At 39.6% G+C, this 16,889-nt stretch overlaps 1 protein-coding gene across 1 annotated transcript; it reads right to left on the reverse strand.

The window, feature by feature from the left end:
• Window positions 1-59: 59 nt before the first annotated feature.
• On the reverse strand, window positions 60-12,769 carry igsf10 (immunoglobulin superfamily, member 10). Its single transcript, XM_085370779.1, has 9 exons — window positions 12,567-12,769; window positions 10,827-10,956; window positions 9,311-9,701; window positions 7,945-8,709; window positions 5,931-7,709; window positions 4,257-5,822; window positions 3,088-3,991; window positions 1,724-2,090; window positions 60-1,634 (listed from the first exon to the last, which is right to left on the reverse strand). Exons 1-9 carry the CDS (start codon window positions 12,767-12,769, stop codon window positions 84-86), a joined length of 7,656 nt encoding a protein of 2,551 aa, XP_085226905.1. The 3' UTR covers window positions 60-83.
• Between the last annotated feature and the right edge of the window lie 4,120 nt (window positions 12,770-16,889).

The following is a 16,889-nucleotide window of genomic DNA, read 5'->3' on the forward strand; positions in this document are numbered from 1 at the left end:
ATAGGTAGTGTAGTGAGCAGACAATATGTGTCTGTTAATATTTACATTAGCATATACTGTCAACCTTCAGCTATTATTTTTAATCACAGCACAAGTACATATGTGACCTTTGAATCTGTACCTAAGTGGTTTTTCGCAAGGCATTTGTATGTTCCAGAGTCTGAGGGTGTGGGCCTCTGGATGATTAGTGTACCCTGAGGGTGGAGCAGTTCACTACCCATAGGCCGCCCCTTTTCTGCTGCTGATAGAACTGAATGATCTGGAAGCTCCCATGTGATCTCTGGCTTGGGGATCCCAGTAGCAGCACAGTTGAGCTGAATAGGTCTCCCAGTCTCTGCCCTCACATTGGAGGGGGGCCCCATTGTGATCCGTGGAGGGTAGGCAATGACAATAACAGGGACAGTAAGTACAGCCTCACCAGCATCGTTTCGAGCTCTGCATATGTAGTTTCCGCGGTCATGGAGTGTAGTGTCCTGAATTATAAGAGTACCATTTTCTAGCAACTGGTAGCGTCCGAGGACTTGAGGCCGAGTAAGAGTGTGACCACCAGGAACGGTCCAGTAGATTCTTGGTCTGGGACTCCCATCAGATAGGCAGTGAATGAAGAGGGGCTCCCCTGATATGCTGCGTATGATACCCCTGGGCCTTGTCAGGATATAAGGCTTCTGCCCAATCTCCAAAATTATTAGCTTCTCTATGTAGCCCATGAGATTCTTGGCACCACAGCGGTATTTCCCAGCATCTTCTTTGTGAGTACTGCGGATGACCAAAGTCCCATCATTGTTTATTTGGTGGCGAGAACCATGATTGGTTCCACCAATAAACCGTGTTCCATTAGGCAAAGTCCATGATATCTCTGGCATTGGCTGCCCATCAGCAGAACAATTCAGAACTGTGGTTTTCCCATTCCCAGACACAATACGTTCATTGAAGGGATTATTGAAGATTGGCCTTCGAAGCATACTTGTAACCGTCAACTGCACCACCATTACTGCCTCTCCTCCATCATTTCTAGCTAAGCAAATAAACTCTGCTGTATCAGAAGGGCGGACATTACGTATCTCAAGTGTCCCATTCTGGTGGACTTTAATCCTACTTCCAAAGTAGGGTGCTGTTAGAAAGATGTTATCAGGCATAATCCAAGTGATAGTAGGTCTGGGAGTCCCCTCAGCCATACAATCTATAAGTTTCCTGGAATATGTAGACACTATTTCTTTAATGACTGTTCTGTTCTGATGGTAGCCATTGATCACTGGTGGATTCCCACCTATCTCAAGCTTGTAGACTTTTCTGGTTTCTCCGCCAGGGTTGCGAGCCATGCAAACATACTCCCCTGCATCAATTACCTTGACATCCCTAATATCCAGAGAACCATTGACATGCATTAAGTAGCGTTCATGTGATGCTGCTATTACATCGTTATTGGGAAGTATCCACAATATCTTAGGTTTAGGCTCTCCAACTGCCTCACAGTCAAAGAGGATGCTTCCTCCGGGCTTCACTCTAGCATAGGTCTGGCTGGATGGACGCATCCTAGGGGATGCTGTAACTACAGTGATATGTACATGCATCTCATCTTTGCCAACCTGGTTCTCAGCAAAGCAGGTATAATCGCCTTCCTCTGACATTCCAACCTGGAGAAACATGATATGAAAACACGATATATAAACATGATATATATGTATATATGTTTGTGCAGTTTGTGTTTGATCCAATTCAATACCTGGTTTAGATAAAGAGTTCCATTGTCAAACAGAGTGTAGCGACGTTCTCGTCCTCCTCTACTGCTGGCATCAGACTGCAAAGCACTGTTGACCATTGTACCATCTGGTAGACCCCAGGAGATATCTGGCTTTGGTGCCCCTGAGGCTTTACAGTCTACTTTTAAGTCCTTTCCATAGGGTACCTGCTTCTTGCTGTATACCTTAGTCTCTATCTTGGCTGGCTTCATTGATACACTGACTTTCATGAGTTGTAGAGCATCACCAATCTTGTTTCGGGCCACACAGAGATAATCTCCGGCATCTTTGTCACTCACAGTGTTAACAGTAAGAGTACCATTATCAAGGACCTGTATCCTGCTGCCCACCCTGGAGTAACAAATAAAAGAAAATTAGAGAGACAGTTACAAACCTGGCATTAAGATAATTTGCAGAATTCCTTGTCTATGCTTATTAAGAGCAAAACGTATAAATTTGTATGGTTTCATATATTTTTTCAAACAGCTAAAATCAAAACGGTAACAGTGGAAAAGTGTCTTATCTGCTTACATCAAACAAATGTGTACAGAATGCCACTGGGGAGATACAGCAATTAAATCAGTAGCTGTTTTACATTGCCTCAGTCTTTCTGTTCTCTCTGGTGTTAGACATTGCAAATGACAATGTACCGACACACAAAGTGTTTATATAAACAGGTATTGGGGGTATAAGAAATGTGGTTTAAACGTACAATGCTTTTTTAAAGACGTAAAATTAAGGTAAGACATGCTTGCATTATTATCACACTGAACAAGCTAACAATTAGGAAAAATATAAATGAAATACACTCCAATTCCCTTCGGTATGATGACTTTTGTGTCGGGTTTTTTTTTCAATCCTAATAGAAGCATAGAAAGAGAACCATTGTATTGAAAATATTTTCACTTCAGTCTTCATTTGACTGTGCTGAGTTATGCTCTGAATAAGTATAGTCAATATCTGCATCTCATTTCTTTACATTTAGAGAGAATTACATGTTTTTATGTGTACTTATGAGGGACATTCAATGAATCAGTGCAGGCAACAAAACCTATAAAAAATATAAATGCATGTACTCTATTCACAATCAGTGCTTACTTTGGTAAGCATAACAGTATGCCACTGAATTGTTTTCAACAGTTTAACTGTTTCATGAGAGGCTAAGGGCAAAAATAAGTCTGTTTTGGTGATTTTTATCCACTTTCTTCCATAGAATGTTCACTAAACCACTACAGTTTTTCTAAGCAATATTTATGCAAATCATGCACATTGAATTATTAGAATTTTGTAACTTTAATATAAAAGATAATACAATAAATACCTGTTCTACCAATGAACGTATTTTTACCTGTACCAATAGTCCACCACAGCTTTAGAAGGTAGTTTCCAGATTATCCTAGGTTTAGGGTTTCCAGTTGCCAAACAGTTTAGTCTTAACTGATCCCCATATGACAACTCAGTCAAGCGCTTGGATATCTCCAATATCTGAGGAGCAGATTCTTGTAGTATTACTGTCAGAGTCACGACTCTTCGTTCTGAACCAGTAGAGCTGGTAGCAATACATTCATATTTTCCACTGTCTGCTGGAGTCACATCCTTAATGTGAAGCGTCCCATTCTCATACATGGATATCCGTGTATCGATTACAGGCCTGTTAGATTGTATCATTGACCCATCATGGAGAACCCAGTGAACACTAGGCTGAGGTGTACCATGACCAGTGCAGGGTAACTGTAAACTGTGGCCAAGAATAGCTTGTAGCTGCTGCCGCTTCTCCTCCATGATACCTGGTGGAGCTGCCACCACCTGCAGTCGGACTGTAGCAGTATCAGCTCCAGCAGGATTACTGGCAATGCATTTATAATGACCTCTGTCATAAACAGACACATATTTAATAACCAGAGTCCCCACAGCAGATACTGATGCTCTTCCCTTCTCACTGTTTTGACCCATGACTTGAGTACGGTTGGCCAAGATCCAAGATATCACAGGCATGGGCCGGCCCTCTGCTTTACATTTCAGTTCAACTGTGTTTCCTGCATAAGATTTTATCTCGCGCATCTTTGGCTCTAAAATGCGAGAGGGATAGGCTACCACTGAGAGGGTGATAATAAGTTTATCTGATCCATGGTCATTCTCAGCTAGACAGAAGTATTGGCCTCGATCTTTAATATTGGCATTTGGGATTGACAGCGTGCCGTTGCTCAACACCTCATACTTGCCCATCCTCTCTTTAATGGTAATGGTTCTTCCTGTGGGACAAAAGAAATACAGAGACAATGAAATATTTACCTTACAAACACTAAAACATTCTACACAAATCACTTAAAGCAACTGACAAAATTTAAACAGTATTGTTACTTTATTATCGCAGCGTTTTCTATAAATGGCTTTTACTTGCACCTGACAACAAATTTTGTTTCTACATGATGCCAAAAATACTGTCACTCCCATATCTTAATATGTATCACATTTTGGTTCTGCTAATGATAAGAATGAATGAAATCATTTTTGTACCTGTGCTGGAGGAGAATCGTTTCCATGTTATAACTGGCTGTGGGTTTCCAACAGCCACGCATGGCAGGAAAGCATCAGAGTTAGACAGTACAGTAAAGCTAGCTGCATTTCCACCCACTATCTTGGGTTTGCTTGACATGACCTTTGTAGTGGGTTCAAAACCAGCATTACTGGCACTGGTAGCATCATATCCCGAGACTTGATTATAAATAGTAGAGGTGGCAGAATCCTTGTCTGTAATGTAAGGAACGGGGGTACTGATCATGTAGCCTTGCTGAGCTGTTAGAAGGATCAGTGTATCAGAGTTATCTACACTGCCTTTAGTACCACTGCTTTTTCGAGTACCGGTAGGTCTAATTCTCTCCAACACTAAACTGTGATTGGTGTCACCATTCCTTTGTGTTGGTGGTTTGATGTTGCTGTGGAATCTTGTCTGAGCAGTTGTGTAAAACCGCTTAGTTGTATGCGGTATCAGTGTAGTAGCAGGATCATAAGTGGCAGAGGAAAATAGAGGTGTCATGGTGGTAGGATAGCTGGATGAACCACTAGATGTCCAGTCAAAGTCCTCATATAGGTCACTCTCCTCAGATCTTTTTTCAGTGGTACCCAATACTGTGGTTCTGGCATCTTTTTGTGTGTAAATGGGATTATATTCTGAAACACTTTGTTGAAAAAGTGTGGTTGCCTCCATTGTGTATTCCATGGTTGTTGCCTCTGTAGTTATTGCCTCAGTTGTTGTAGTTTGTCGGACTTTGGGAATTCCAGGTTTCCTTAGGGGTCTTCTTCTCCTATTGGGCCTCCTTCTCCGCCCTAGCCTACCTCTTGTCTCACCAGGCCTCTGTCTGATTATAAGCAAATTGTCAGACAGTCTTCCAGACCCAGATGAGGTTACATCAAGATTTTCCTGCTGGGTGGGTTTGACAGTGGGTGGCGAGGGTAGAGTCTGTAATTCTGGTGGTGTTTCTGCAGTGGTATAAAACTGTGAGGAACCAGAATAACTAGTAACAGGTATAAAGTCCAAGCTGGGACCCAGTGTTGTGAACTGGAAATCAGCAGAGGATGCATCTCCATAATCATCATCTAATGAACTACTCGTTGTGTGTCTGGATGGTGACAAACTATCAACTTTAACTAATAAGTTTGCAGAGGTAATGGGCGTAGGAGCAATGGTTGTGGTTAGGGTGCCTCTTGTTTCAGTCGTAGTTGAAGTTTTATTCGCAGTTAATGGCTTCTTAAGCCTACTGAGCATCCTTTCCCTTCCTTTGTTTCCAAACAACTTGTTCCATGGAATTTTTCCCCGAATGATCTTAGAAGTAGATGTAGTAGTGGTTGAGGTTGGGACTTTAGTTGTAGGATCCAGTTCAGGGGCAACTGCAAACGTTATGTACTCATTGGAAGTCTCTGATCTAGACTCTGCTTTGTTGAATGTGGCATTTGAAGTCATGTAATGACTTGTGGTTTTTTGCATATAAGCAGGTTTCTCTGTTTTGTGTAAACATGGACTAGAAGATGCTGTTGGTGTGACCACTGCCAAATCAGTGGTTGCTGCCTTATTATAGTTACAGGCTGAGAAAAAAAGAACCATGTTAAAAACATACGTGTTGTTTCATGACTGATTATTTATGCAACACAGAAGTACAAAACAACAGGGTTTTTAAGAACATGGTTTCTTACCTGTGGTCAACTGAATTTGATATGGCACAGAGGCATTCCCTTCTTTATTCATGGTGGATTGTTTAAGTTTATTAATAAAGGACTGCATGTCATGGATCCTGTTTGGTTTAATGATTCTTCTGCGGCCTTGAAAGTTCCTCCTGCCAACCTTTCCTCTGTTACTTTGGCGTGGGATTATATGGATGTGCTGCCGGGAGATGATAGTAGATCCTGCAGGCAGGCGCGGGGATTTTATTGTCTGGGTTGTATGGAAAATGATCTTGTCTTGCTGTCTGTCTGTAGCTGTGATTGCTGTAAATGAGGTTTGGCTTTCAGGGTCTGTGTGAAGGACTAGCTCCACTGGGCCTGGTTCATCTCTCATTGGAGTAACATTAGGGTCTGTAGTTGAAGAAAAAGCACCCTCTGTCGAAGTCTCTGGTTCTGCAGGTGCTTCTCCTGATAACTCTAGTTGGGTTTCTTGTGAAGTGTCTGTCACAGTAGGTTGGAGAGTGACTGGTTGTAGGTTCGAAGGTGGCATGCTGGTTCTTTCAAGGGTGTAAAAGTTGTTTGTCTCAACTAACCTTGGATCTGTAGTGAATGTAGACTGCATATATGGCTCTGTTGTTGCCATGTCTCTATTTTCCATTATTTTAGTTGAATTAATATAATTGCTGAATCTATTTTCCATGCCATTTTCCTTTGTTGCTAAAATATGTCCCTCACCAATTTGTGTGGTTGTTACTGTCTCAGTCTGCCTGTCTTGAGCAAATATTCTTTGTGGATTATCTGTTGTTGGTTGGACTATTGTTGGGAGAACAATGAGATGGTCTTCATCTTGAGCTTCACCAGAGCCAATTTCATTGTCACCAGAATAACCAATATGTGTGTTTTCATATTTTACTTTCTCATTTTCTCTATCACTCTTTATTTTTGAGCCACCCTGAGCCTTTTTCATAAATTCTGCAAACTTCTGCGGGTCTACTTTCCTGGAAGCTTTATCAAAGACCCTACTACTCCAGATGTGGCTGTTGCGGACTGACCCCCTCCTTCTCTGTCCCAGTCTACCTCCAAAACCTACTCGGCCACGTGATCTGTGTCTGGGGTAAGGCCGATCTGAAGTAATGGTCCTGGACTCCTGGATAGTTCTGTCAGCATGCTGGGAGTGGTGTATCTCACTGAGTTTGACTGTGTTTTGTGTCAAGCTAGAATCCATTGCAAACTCCGTCACCATCCCTGATCCCTCACTGTTGAAAACACTTGCTGTCACGGACCCTTTGTCTGTTACTGTCACCTGAGAAACGAGTAGGTCAACTCCAACATGATTAGCAACTAAACACCTATAAAATCCTCGATCCCTTGCTGTGATACCCTGAATCAGCAATGTCCCATTCTTAAAAATGTTTCTGTTCCCATGAGGCTTGTCAAGCACTGAATGGTCAGGCAGAATCCAAGACACTGAGGCCTCAGGACTCCCCGAGGAGCTACAGTCAAAAACAAGCTTTTCACCCAGTGGCCTAGAGAGTTGAACACCATTGACCTCAGCCTCTTCCACATCAGTGGACAGAACTGTCACTCGAAAGATGAGGATATCTGCATCCAGGTAGTTTGTGGCAATGCACCAGTAGAGGCCTGTGTCAGAGGTATCTGCACCTCGAAGAGTGAGCTTTCCTTCAGCAGTAATTATTATTCTCCTGTCCTCACTGGAATAAGGAGCTCTGACCTTGCTTCCATCTGGTAAAATCCACTCCAAGAGAGGCTTTGGATCACCCTGGATATGGCAGCTCAACTGTACCACACCACCTAGGTCAGGAGGAAAACATTTGATAATATCATAACCGTTTTCATGCTAAAAAGAAAAGACTTTTTAGTCTTTGAAATTCTGAATTCATTTTTTTTTAAATGCTTCCTATTTTATTAGTGCAATGATCAGTATAGTTTCATACATAAGTAAATAGTTCAGTTACTGGTATGTGCAGACCTAAGTAAAAGTCACATCTCTGAGCTAGTATATTAAGCGTTAATCTCTGACTCCCACCTGTAAGTACAGTGTGCTCAGTCTTAGTTTGATTATCTCGTTTGATCATGGCCCAGGAATACCGGTCCCTCTTAGATGGTGTGCTTTCCAAACGTAGGTTTACCACAGACTGGTACTTAATGTGCAGGGTAGAGAAGGTGGTAGCAGTGCGGTCTAGTTGGAAGCTCACTTCTCCCTGCATTAACCATGCAGGAGAGGCTTTAATCTCAGCCTTAATGTTTGTGTTTATTTCTTTATCTAGATCCTTTGTTTTCATCTGAGCATATCGGTACACCATTTCTGGGCTTGTGGCCAACATTAAACCTCTCTCTAGCCTCATAGGAGAGTCACTGTAGGTGGCTAAGATCTGCCACAGTTGCTGGATGTGTTCATGGTTAATATTACACACCAAATACGTAGTTATGCAAGTGGTAAGCATGGTGACATTGTTTCCTTCTCCTTCCTCCAGGGTTTGAGTCAGGTTCTCAAAAGAAGTGGGCCGCTGTACAGTGCAGGTTAGACTGGCATCATTGTAAAACTGGTCGGTCAGGTTCATTTGTATTGAGCCTAATGGGGCAATAAAGTCCTTGGGGGAAACAGGAAAGAAGTTCCCTTCATCCAGGCTGATGTTTTTCTGCTTTAGATGGGGTTGGATCAAAGGTTTGGTGCAAGTAAAAGCATTGTTGGGTAGAAGGGATAGAGGCCTTTTGTGGTAAAGCAAAGGATTTTCACAAACAGCACATAGGCCTCTGGGATATCTCCTGTCTCGCCAGCATTTCAGCACACCTGGAAAGAATTATTAAGCAGTGCAATGTTTAGATGGATTCATGGAAGAAAAAAAAAATCACACTTTCAAACTTATGTTCCAGCCAAACCAAAACTGGCTAATAAAACTTGTGAACCGCAAAAGGTCATAATCACAATACAGAATTGCGACATTTCGATTAACCTTCGTGCTTGCCAAGTCATAAATAAAATGTATAACTTTAGTTCTTCTATGTCTTCATTGTTTTCTATGGTCCTCATGATGAAAAGATTATATGATATCTGCTTCCTGTAATGTCTCTGCAAAGATTTATATGCTTCTCTTGGATATGCCTGTCTTGCTTGGGATACAATCCCATGCACTATTAGGTTTTAAGAGAAAAACATACTATGCTCAAACCTGAGTACAACCACAAATACTGCCAGCAGTTTTACCAGATGGGTCTTATTAAAGCTGGTAGCAAATATCGGCTTACAGAGGTTTAGAGAAAGTTTCTCTGGCATTAATGAAAAAGAAACTGTTTAGATTCAGTAAGTGACTTTCTTAGCTGTTAACCACGGTTCAATTTTATATGCCTCTAAGTACTTTGGGAATTGTCCAAAGCACAGATGCACTCCTTACCTGTATTTCTTTGTGCCCAAAGTGAGAACCACTTCATACGGCAATCACACTTCCAGGGGTTGCCATGGAGGAAGACATTTTCTAACTGACTGCAGCCTGAAAAAATGTCTGCTGGCAGAGTGGTCAGAAGGTTGTCTGACAGGTGGATGGTTCTTACTGATGATACCTTGAAAACCTGGCTGTGTCTCAGTGTGATAAATGTGTCCGGGTGGAGCTGCTGGAGGTAGTTACCCTCCAGATTAACCAATTCTAAGTTGGTAAGCCCAAAGAAAGCCTCAGGGTTTATAAATTCGATGTGGTTGTGGTCTATGTGGAGTCTCAGCAGACTATCCAAGCCTTTGAAAGTCTCTTTGTTGATAATCTTTAATTTATTGTATGACATCTTCAGGACCTTGGAAAACACAATTAGGAAGATAGAGATGGTGGTCAAAACAATGATAACTGAAAGCTATTATGTCAATACACAATTACATTGTTTTTATAGACATAACATGAATTATTGTCAGACTGTTTATTTAGTCTGAAAAAGTGCAAGGAATCAAGGACCATCCTTCACATAACACACACAGACATATAAAATTATTGTGAATCACTCAACATTCTTTGTGAAACATGAGGCATTTACTTTTTGTGAACCACAAAAGAGTTGATACAACTCTGTTTTTACAAGTTTGGACTTGTGACACTGAAATTCTGTATTGAATTATACTGCCTGTTATTGGTTAAACACAGTTACTTGTGCCTGAGTTATTTTTTTTAATTTCATTACTTTATAATTAGATTTGCAAAAGCAAAGGTGATACTTCTTAATCAATTTTGCCATGGTGAAAACCCTGTGCTGTAATTGGACAACTCTTATTGTTTTCCCCTCGCATTTGTGTCGTCTTTTTATGCTTTTTGAAATTTTTTGTCATTTTGAACTAATTATGGATGGAAATGTGAGACAACAGTCATAGTAAAGAAAATCAGCTGTGAACTTTTCATCCCTCCAAGCAGATATTATCTAAAAACCAGAAAACAAACCAGAAAACAAACAAAAACATATTTATGTAGGCATGCTCTACTTACTGATGTGTGTATGTCATCACAGAAATACTGAATTAAAACTATATGATGTCAGCAGTAAGGCTATTTTTGTAAACTAAAACCAAACTAAAAACAACCTTTACTGCAATTTGCAACTACAACTGATGAGTCATGTCTATTGAAACTGTAGATGTCTTCAACTGCTTTCAAAAAATTCTTTATTTTTATTGCAGTACCATTATTGATTTTCTCCAATCTTGTGTTTGACATATGCCCTCCATTCAAAAATGAAAACGAACATGTAAACTAATTTATTTAAAAATAACTAAAACAACACATTTTCAAATTTAAAATATAAACTGAAATAAGAAAATCTACTCTAGAAAATAATAACAAGTCAAAATGAAATAAAAATTAGGGTTGTCACACAAAGATATATTTTGGATGTTGCAGTGAGGTTTGCGAGTAATTTGTTTACAAAGGATTTTACCTGTAATGACTTAAGGTCTTTGAAGGCTCTGTCTTCAGTAGTGTGTATCATGTTGCTGTGCAGCAACAACAGTTCCAAGTTTTCAAGCCCTGAAAGATCATTTTCTCTCAGGATAGTTATGCTGTTGTACCTAACGGCATAGAAATGAAAAAGCTTTGGTTACTGATCATCATTTTGAATGAGCCTTCAAATATACTTTGCAGAAATATTACTGAAATGCAACTGAAGTTCTGCACATATAACCTAAAAGGTGGGCAATGCTGGTGAAAGATCTCAGCGAAAAAAAGCATTCATTCTAATCCAGAACCTGTCTACTCGGACAAATAAGTGAAAACACCTCACTAGGTGAACTATAGGTATATATTGCTCTCAGTATTGACATACTGGACATTAGTATTGTGCTGACTATATTACCTGTTCCTCATTCAGGCAATTTAATTTAATAATTAATTTAATAATTTTAATTATATAATTGCTTTGGGATTAATAAATTATTCAGATTTTGATACCATATCCTGCCAAACAGAGGCTGTGTGCATACTAAAGCATCTCAGAGAAAGCTCTTGTAGCAGGAACCAGTATACATGAAATTTCAAGTACTTTTTAACTGTTTATAGGTGGTTTTTGCATGTGTCTGTGTTTGGGGGTTGGGGTAAGGGACCTTGGCTCTTTCTCATGTTACACTACTTCAAACACATGATGGATGGTAGTACTAGCCATGCTAGGTCAGGGCCACATTTTACCATGTTGAAACATACATGCATGTGAAGACAAGTTTAAAACAATGCCAGTAAAGGTTGTTGATTACTAATATTGTGATACATATTAATGAAAACAATTTATAGTGTGTACAGAGTAATGTTTGAGTTCACTCTGTATGTGTCAGCAGGCAACATGACGTGCCCTTGGAGATGACACTTGTAGAGGAAATTAGGACTACATAATTAACTGTTAATTCTGCCTGTATTAATCCTGCCACGACATCTCAGGATGTCTGCAGTAAATACTCTGCTCCGGCCTGGTCACATTCTGAAATGAGGTCTAATTACGTACAATAATTGAATGCACTTGTGTGTCATTTGATTGACAAATAGCTTTCCAAGCAGGCTGAAGTAGCACCAGGGCACCACAGACAGGATAGAGGTAAGGCAGCTCTGTTTATGCATCATGTAATAGCCAGAGGCATTAATAGACGATTTGGTGATGAATGATGATTAATTTTATGATAAATTCATTTAGTGGCTGTGGTAACAGCTACTAGCTGGATGACAATGGCAATGGGATGCCGACTAGAGTGGTGATTTACTTCTTTGCTGTTTTTTTTTTGTTGGTTATTTTTTGAGAAACTAAGCCTCTCAAAGCACATAAAACTAAACACTGCTAAAGTTCTCCGGTTAAGATTGTTGATGGCTAATGCTTGCTAGCTATTGCTTGTTAGCTAATGGCAAGATTGGCTTTGTCACCTAACCTGAGCTAATATTTGCTTCTTGATTAACCAGCTTCACAAATTGAAGCTATAAAGTTGTGTTTTCTTGAGTCAATGACATTTTAAATAAACATTTTTTATCTCAATTCTGAAAGGTTATTTCTTTTCCAGACAGTAATTATATGTGGTCTAGTTATTAGACTAAACCTGTTTGACTTGTAGAAATACTTTTTGTAATGCTATTCTTTTACAAAGTCTGCAGTTTAAATCACTCAGTAATTCTTCACCAAGAGTATGTGTACTTCAACTCTTACCCGAGGTTAATTTTTTCAACAGCTGGCAGGATGTGGTCAGGTATTAAAGTCAGGTATCTGAAGGTGCAGTGCACTTCAGTGGTAACATCGCAGGCGCATGGTTTGGGACAGTCAGCACTTGAAGGCAGCGCAGCAGCCAGGAACAACAAAGTCTTTAGCAACCACCTCTGCAGGTATGAAGAGCTGCACACACACTCAGTCATTGTGCACAGAGTTGGGGGCTTCAGTTGCACAGGAAATTAGAGCAAAACTTTGTCGTGAACCATTAATGAAAACCACCTGAAGAGAGAATGATGAAGATATATAGATAGAAAAAAATAGCTTTAATTTCCAAGCCATTTCCTTCATTCGTTCCATTCTATTCTTGTATATTTTAATTTCCGTCTTTGCTATTCGTTGCTATCAAAGAAGAAAACTTAGGGAAGGATACGCATTCAAGTCAAAATGTGTCCATGCAGTTGCAAAATGAAATAAAAACAATGAGAAAAATAACTCTGCAGAAGTAAAATATCTGCAGACAGAAGAATTTAAACCATGAAAAAAAGATAGCCTGTATACAGTTTCTCTCACCGCACTAAAACATCTGTAGAAACCGGAATTGCTGCAGAAGCACGAATTAGAAATTCCTAGTCAAACTGTTTAAAGTCCACATTCAGTTTTAGTAGTTCTCCAGTTTGAGTTCTTAGATGAGCACACTCTGTAAGCACAGAGGGACTAGAGTCATTTCTCTGCGAGCGCCTGCAGCAGAGCACACGCTTCAGTCTCCTCCTTCTCCTCCTCCTTTATAAACTGCAGTAATGCAGTTCTAGACAAACTACAAATAAAAATGCAGGGAGTTGCTTTGTTTGAAAGATCTCATAGACAGTTAAAGGCCAACAAAATTCTTCCTCATCTTGAGTTACTCGGGATGATATTGGAAATATTAACTGCTGCCAAGACAATAATTTTTGACTCATATGACCAAGCTTAGAAGGAGGTCATATGTCTTTTTGAAGAATCTGAAACTTTCCTGATATGATTTATTGTATATTTCTTTCATATTTTCATTGAATCCTGCTTTTCTGTGATTACATTTGGACCAAACGTACCCCAAGCTTGTCCACACATACTCCACAAACTCTTTTCTGTGAAAGTCTTTCTGTCAGATTAAAACACATTTGAGCCACAATGTGTTACACATTATAGCAGCAGCCGGTTCGCTTCCCCCTCTCCTATCAAATGGGTCATTTGAATAAATTGGTTTTGTGTGTGTTTTTGGGGGGTTTTCTTATGATAAATTCCACACATAAATCACTATTCTGACACGCAAAGGCAAAAAAAAAACAAAAAAAACCCCCATACCATTCATTTAACTAGTGTGTTTTATCACAAAAGTCACTGAAGTTATACACAATGCACACAAACTGTCATTCATTTACTGTTATAATCTGTTCTCTTGTTAAGATAAAGTGGATATATTGTGCTTTTTTGCCACTTTTTTATCTCTGTAGCCACTGCTCAGAAACCACCAGGTGTCAGATACCATCTTTTCTCATAGGGCAAACAAAATGAATTAATGACCGGATAATAAAAATGTAATAAAATATATTATCATACTAATAAAATAATGATGAATGGCTTAAGATCTTGAGCAATAAAAGAAGCTTTTATGGTTGTGACACTCAGCAGCTGGCTCAGTTTATCAGAAACTACTCACACAAAGTGGACTGGTTTTCGTTTTCAGATACTTGTGAACTAACTAATGAGTCACTGCACTGTGTAACCTTTTAGATTCATTTAGAACCACAGAGGACGAAGAGATGATTGTGTGTTTGTGGATTAGTTATTTGTGTAGATATAGGGCTTCCCATTCATTGGTCACAGGCAAGGTTGGCATATTCCATCGGTGTTGTTTTTTAACTTGTACATCTGGATAACACACCATCACACATGGACACAAACACCTCCTCTTCTCTTCTCTTCTCTTCTCTCTGTGATATCTAACTTAAATGAAGTAAATAAAGTGCCGAGCAACTGTCACTATGTGATAGATGTAAGTGTGCGTTTGATTTACTAACTGGTTAGATTGTACTGATATTGTGTTCTCCCACTCTGTTGACCCCTACACTTTTGATTTACTTCCCTACTGCTGTAACGATTGGAGTTAGTGAGCCTCTCTTCTCGTCTTTCACAAGTAATCTTATACAAACACGACTTAATTAAATTATGTCGAGTTTCATGTCCAACCCAGTTAAAGTGTGTTTAATCTGCTAACAGAACAGATTTCTTATTCTCTCTTTTGGGCAGACACATATTTGAGCTAATTATGTCTTGATCCAAGTCATCATTAGAACTGAGAAGTTAAGCCTCTTCTGAGACATGGAAAAGGGTAGTGGTAAGAGGCTTAGTGGGCTGAATAGGGGAGATGATGGGAAGAGCATAGTTTACAACAGCCTGTGCTTGCATGTGGACAGCCATGTGGCCAGTACAACAGGATTTGTTTGTTTGTGATTCTACTGATCATCCATCCTTCTTCTGGCTGAGGAAACTGTTTCTCTTGAGCTTTAATTCACTCCAGATGAGGAGCACTGCAAGGGCAGCTGTATTGTTCTCCAAGCGAAGTGCTTAAAATGAGAGGCTAAGTAAGATTTAAAGGTGGTTTTTTGAGACTATGTTTTTTTTAAATTAATAATGTTCAGCTAATGGAAAATTTCCGTTTATACACACAGAAGCACCATGGTTAATGACATATTGCTGTCTTTTCTCAATATTCAGTGTAGGCTAAAGGGAATGTGGAGAAATGTTGTGGTAGCTGGTGGCTGAGAAATCTCTGGAAACACACAGCATTGGTTTTAGTCCTTCTCATTCAATGCTTGGTTTTGACTGGGGGCCCTCCTCTGAGGGGGTGAATGACAGGAATAGTGTGGTTTGAAAACAATATCGCCTGACATGAGACACTCTCTACACCCCTGACATGTTTTTCCTCATAACAACTCAGCATATTTTCTGTTTTTCTGTATCAAGAAATGTTTACTTTAGATACATCTGTGCATGTAGTTTGCTTTAAAAATGAAACTCTCTCTAATTATCTGGTCTATCTGTGTGTCTGTGATATGCAAATTAACTGATGTTTATGTGTCCACACATCTGTCTGCAGGTGTGCTTTATAGAGCAGTAAACACACCGAGAGGTCTTGAAAAGCTTTAGTGTCAAACAGGCTTTGTATATTAGGGAGACCGGAAAGATTGATCGTTGCATAAACCTAGAGTTTAGCAAAAGGAGGGATTACAAAATCCAGGCCATGCAGACATAAGAACAGATAGCCAGTTATTTTTCTTACTTTGATGGAGCAATGCAGGAGAACATTTTCTTTTTTTTCTCATCTGTTCATCTGACCCTTCCAGACCAGTGTGGGTTGGGAGGCATCCATCCCCATGTCATTTAAGTTTATTTGGATACTGTCAACAAATTGCTACATAAATTTACAAGGAAAATGATTTGAAATGGGTGACATTTCACTTTTGTGGAGTCCTTGACTGTCTTTGTCAGATGTAAGCTATCTACTATTTTAAGTCATTTTCAGTCTGTTACTCTGGCATTCCTCATACACTTTGTTCAATCTTATCCTTTAGCTACTTGACATGACGTTCCAGCCTTATTTAAGCTATGGAAAAGTCTAGATATATGTTTATATTTGTAGCAGTAGGTAACAGTGAAATTCTAATTCCAGTTCCATTAGCTGATAAATGTGTTTATGTATGTAAGAAAATGAAATATATCCTGTTTGAGAACAAAAACAGTGTGTGGTGTAGAGTGCATTAGTTTGTGTGTTGTCTGAGTTTTCGGAAAATCTGTTGCACTGGAATTCAGTTCTGTGTTTCACTCCTGGACAAGGTCTTTACTCAGGTTTCACAAATTCTCAACAACACTGATGAAAGCGAGCCCAGTTCTCCTGACATGCCTGACCAATGTAACATTTGTCAGACTGTTAACAGCTGTCTGCTGTGAAGCTGACGTGACATTTGGCATTTATGGGTCATGACATGGAAGGTTTGAAGATATTTGGCTCAGTCGGAGAGCCCTATCGTTTCCCATATCTTGTTGTTGTTTTGTAAAAGTCTCTTGTTGTATAGCAACTTTATTAATCAAGTTTGCATATCATCTGCATAGATAACATGAAGGTGATTTGCTACATTTGCTACTGTAATGAGGTTTTCTGGAACAGTTTAAGTGCAGTGGTCTGATGAAAGATACCTCAGCAGTAGCATTTTTAAAAAAACCAAAACAAAGAAACAACCATTCTTTCCTGTCAGCATTGTACATTTTACACTCAGTACTTGTGAT

This window comes from Diplotaxodon limnothrissa, linkage group LG14, assembly GCF_057381915.1.
Source record: "Diplotaxodon limnothrissa isolate DT_005_m linkage group LG14, D_limnothrissa_male_GT1.1, whole genome shotgun sequence".
Lineage (NCBI taxonomy): Eukaryota > Metazoa > Chordata > Actinopteri > Cichliformes > Cichlidae > Diplotaxodon > Diplotaxodon limnothrissa.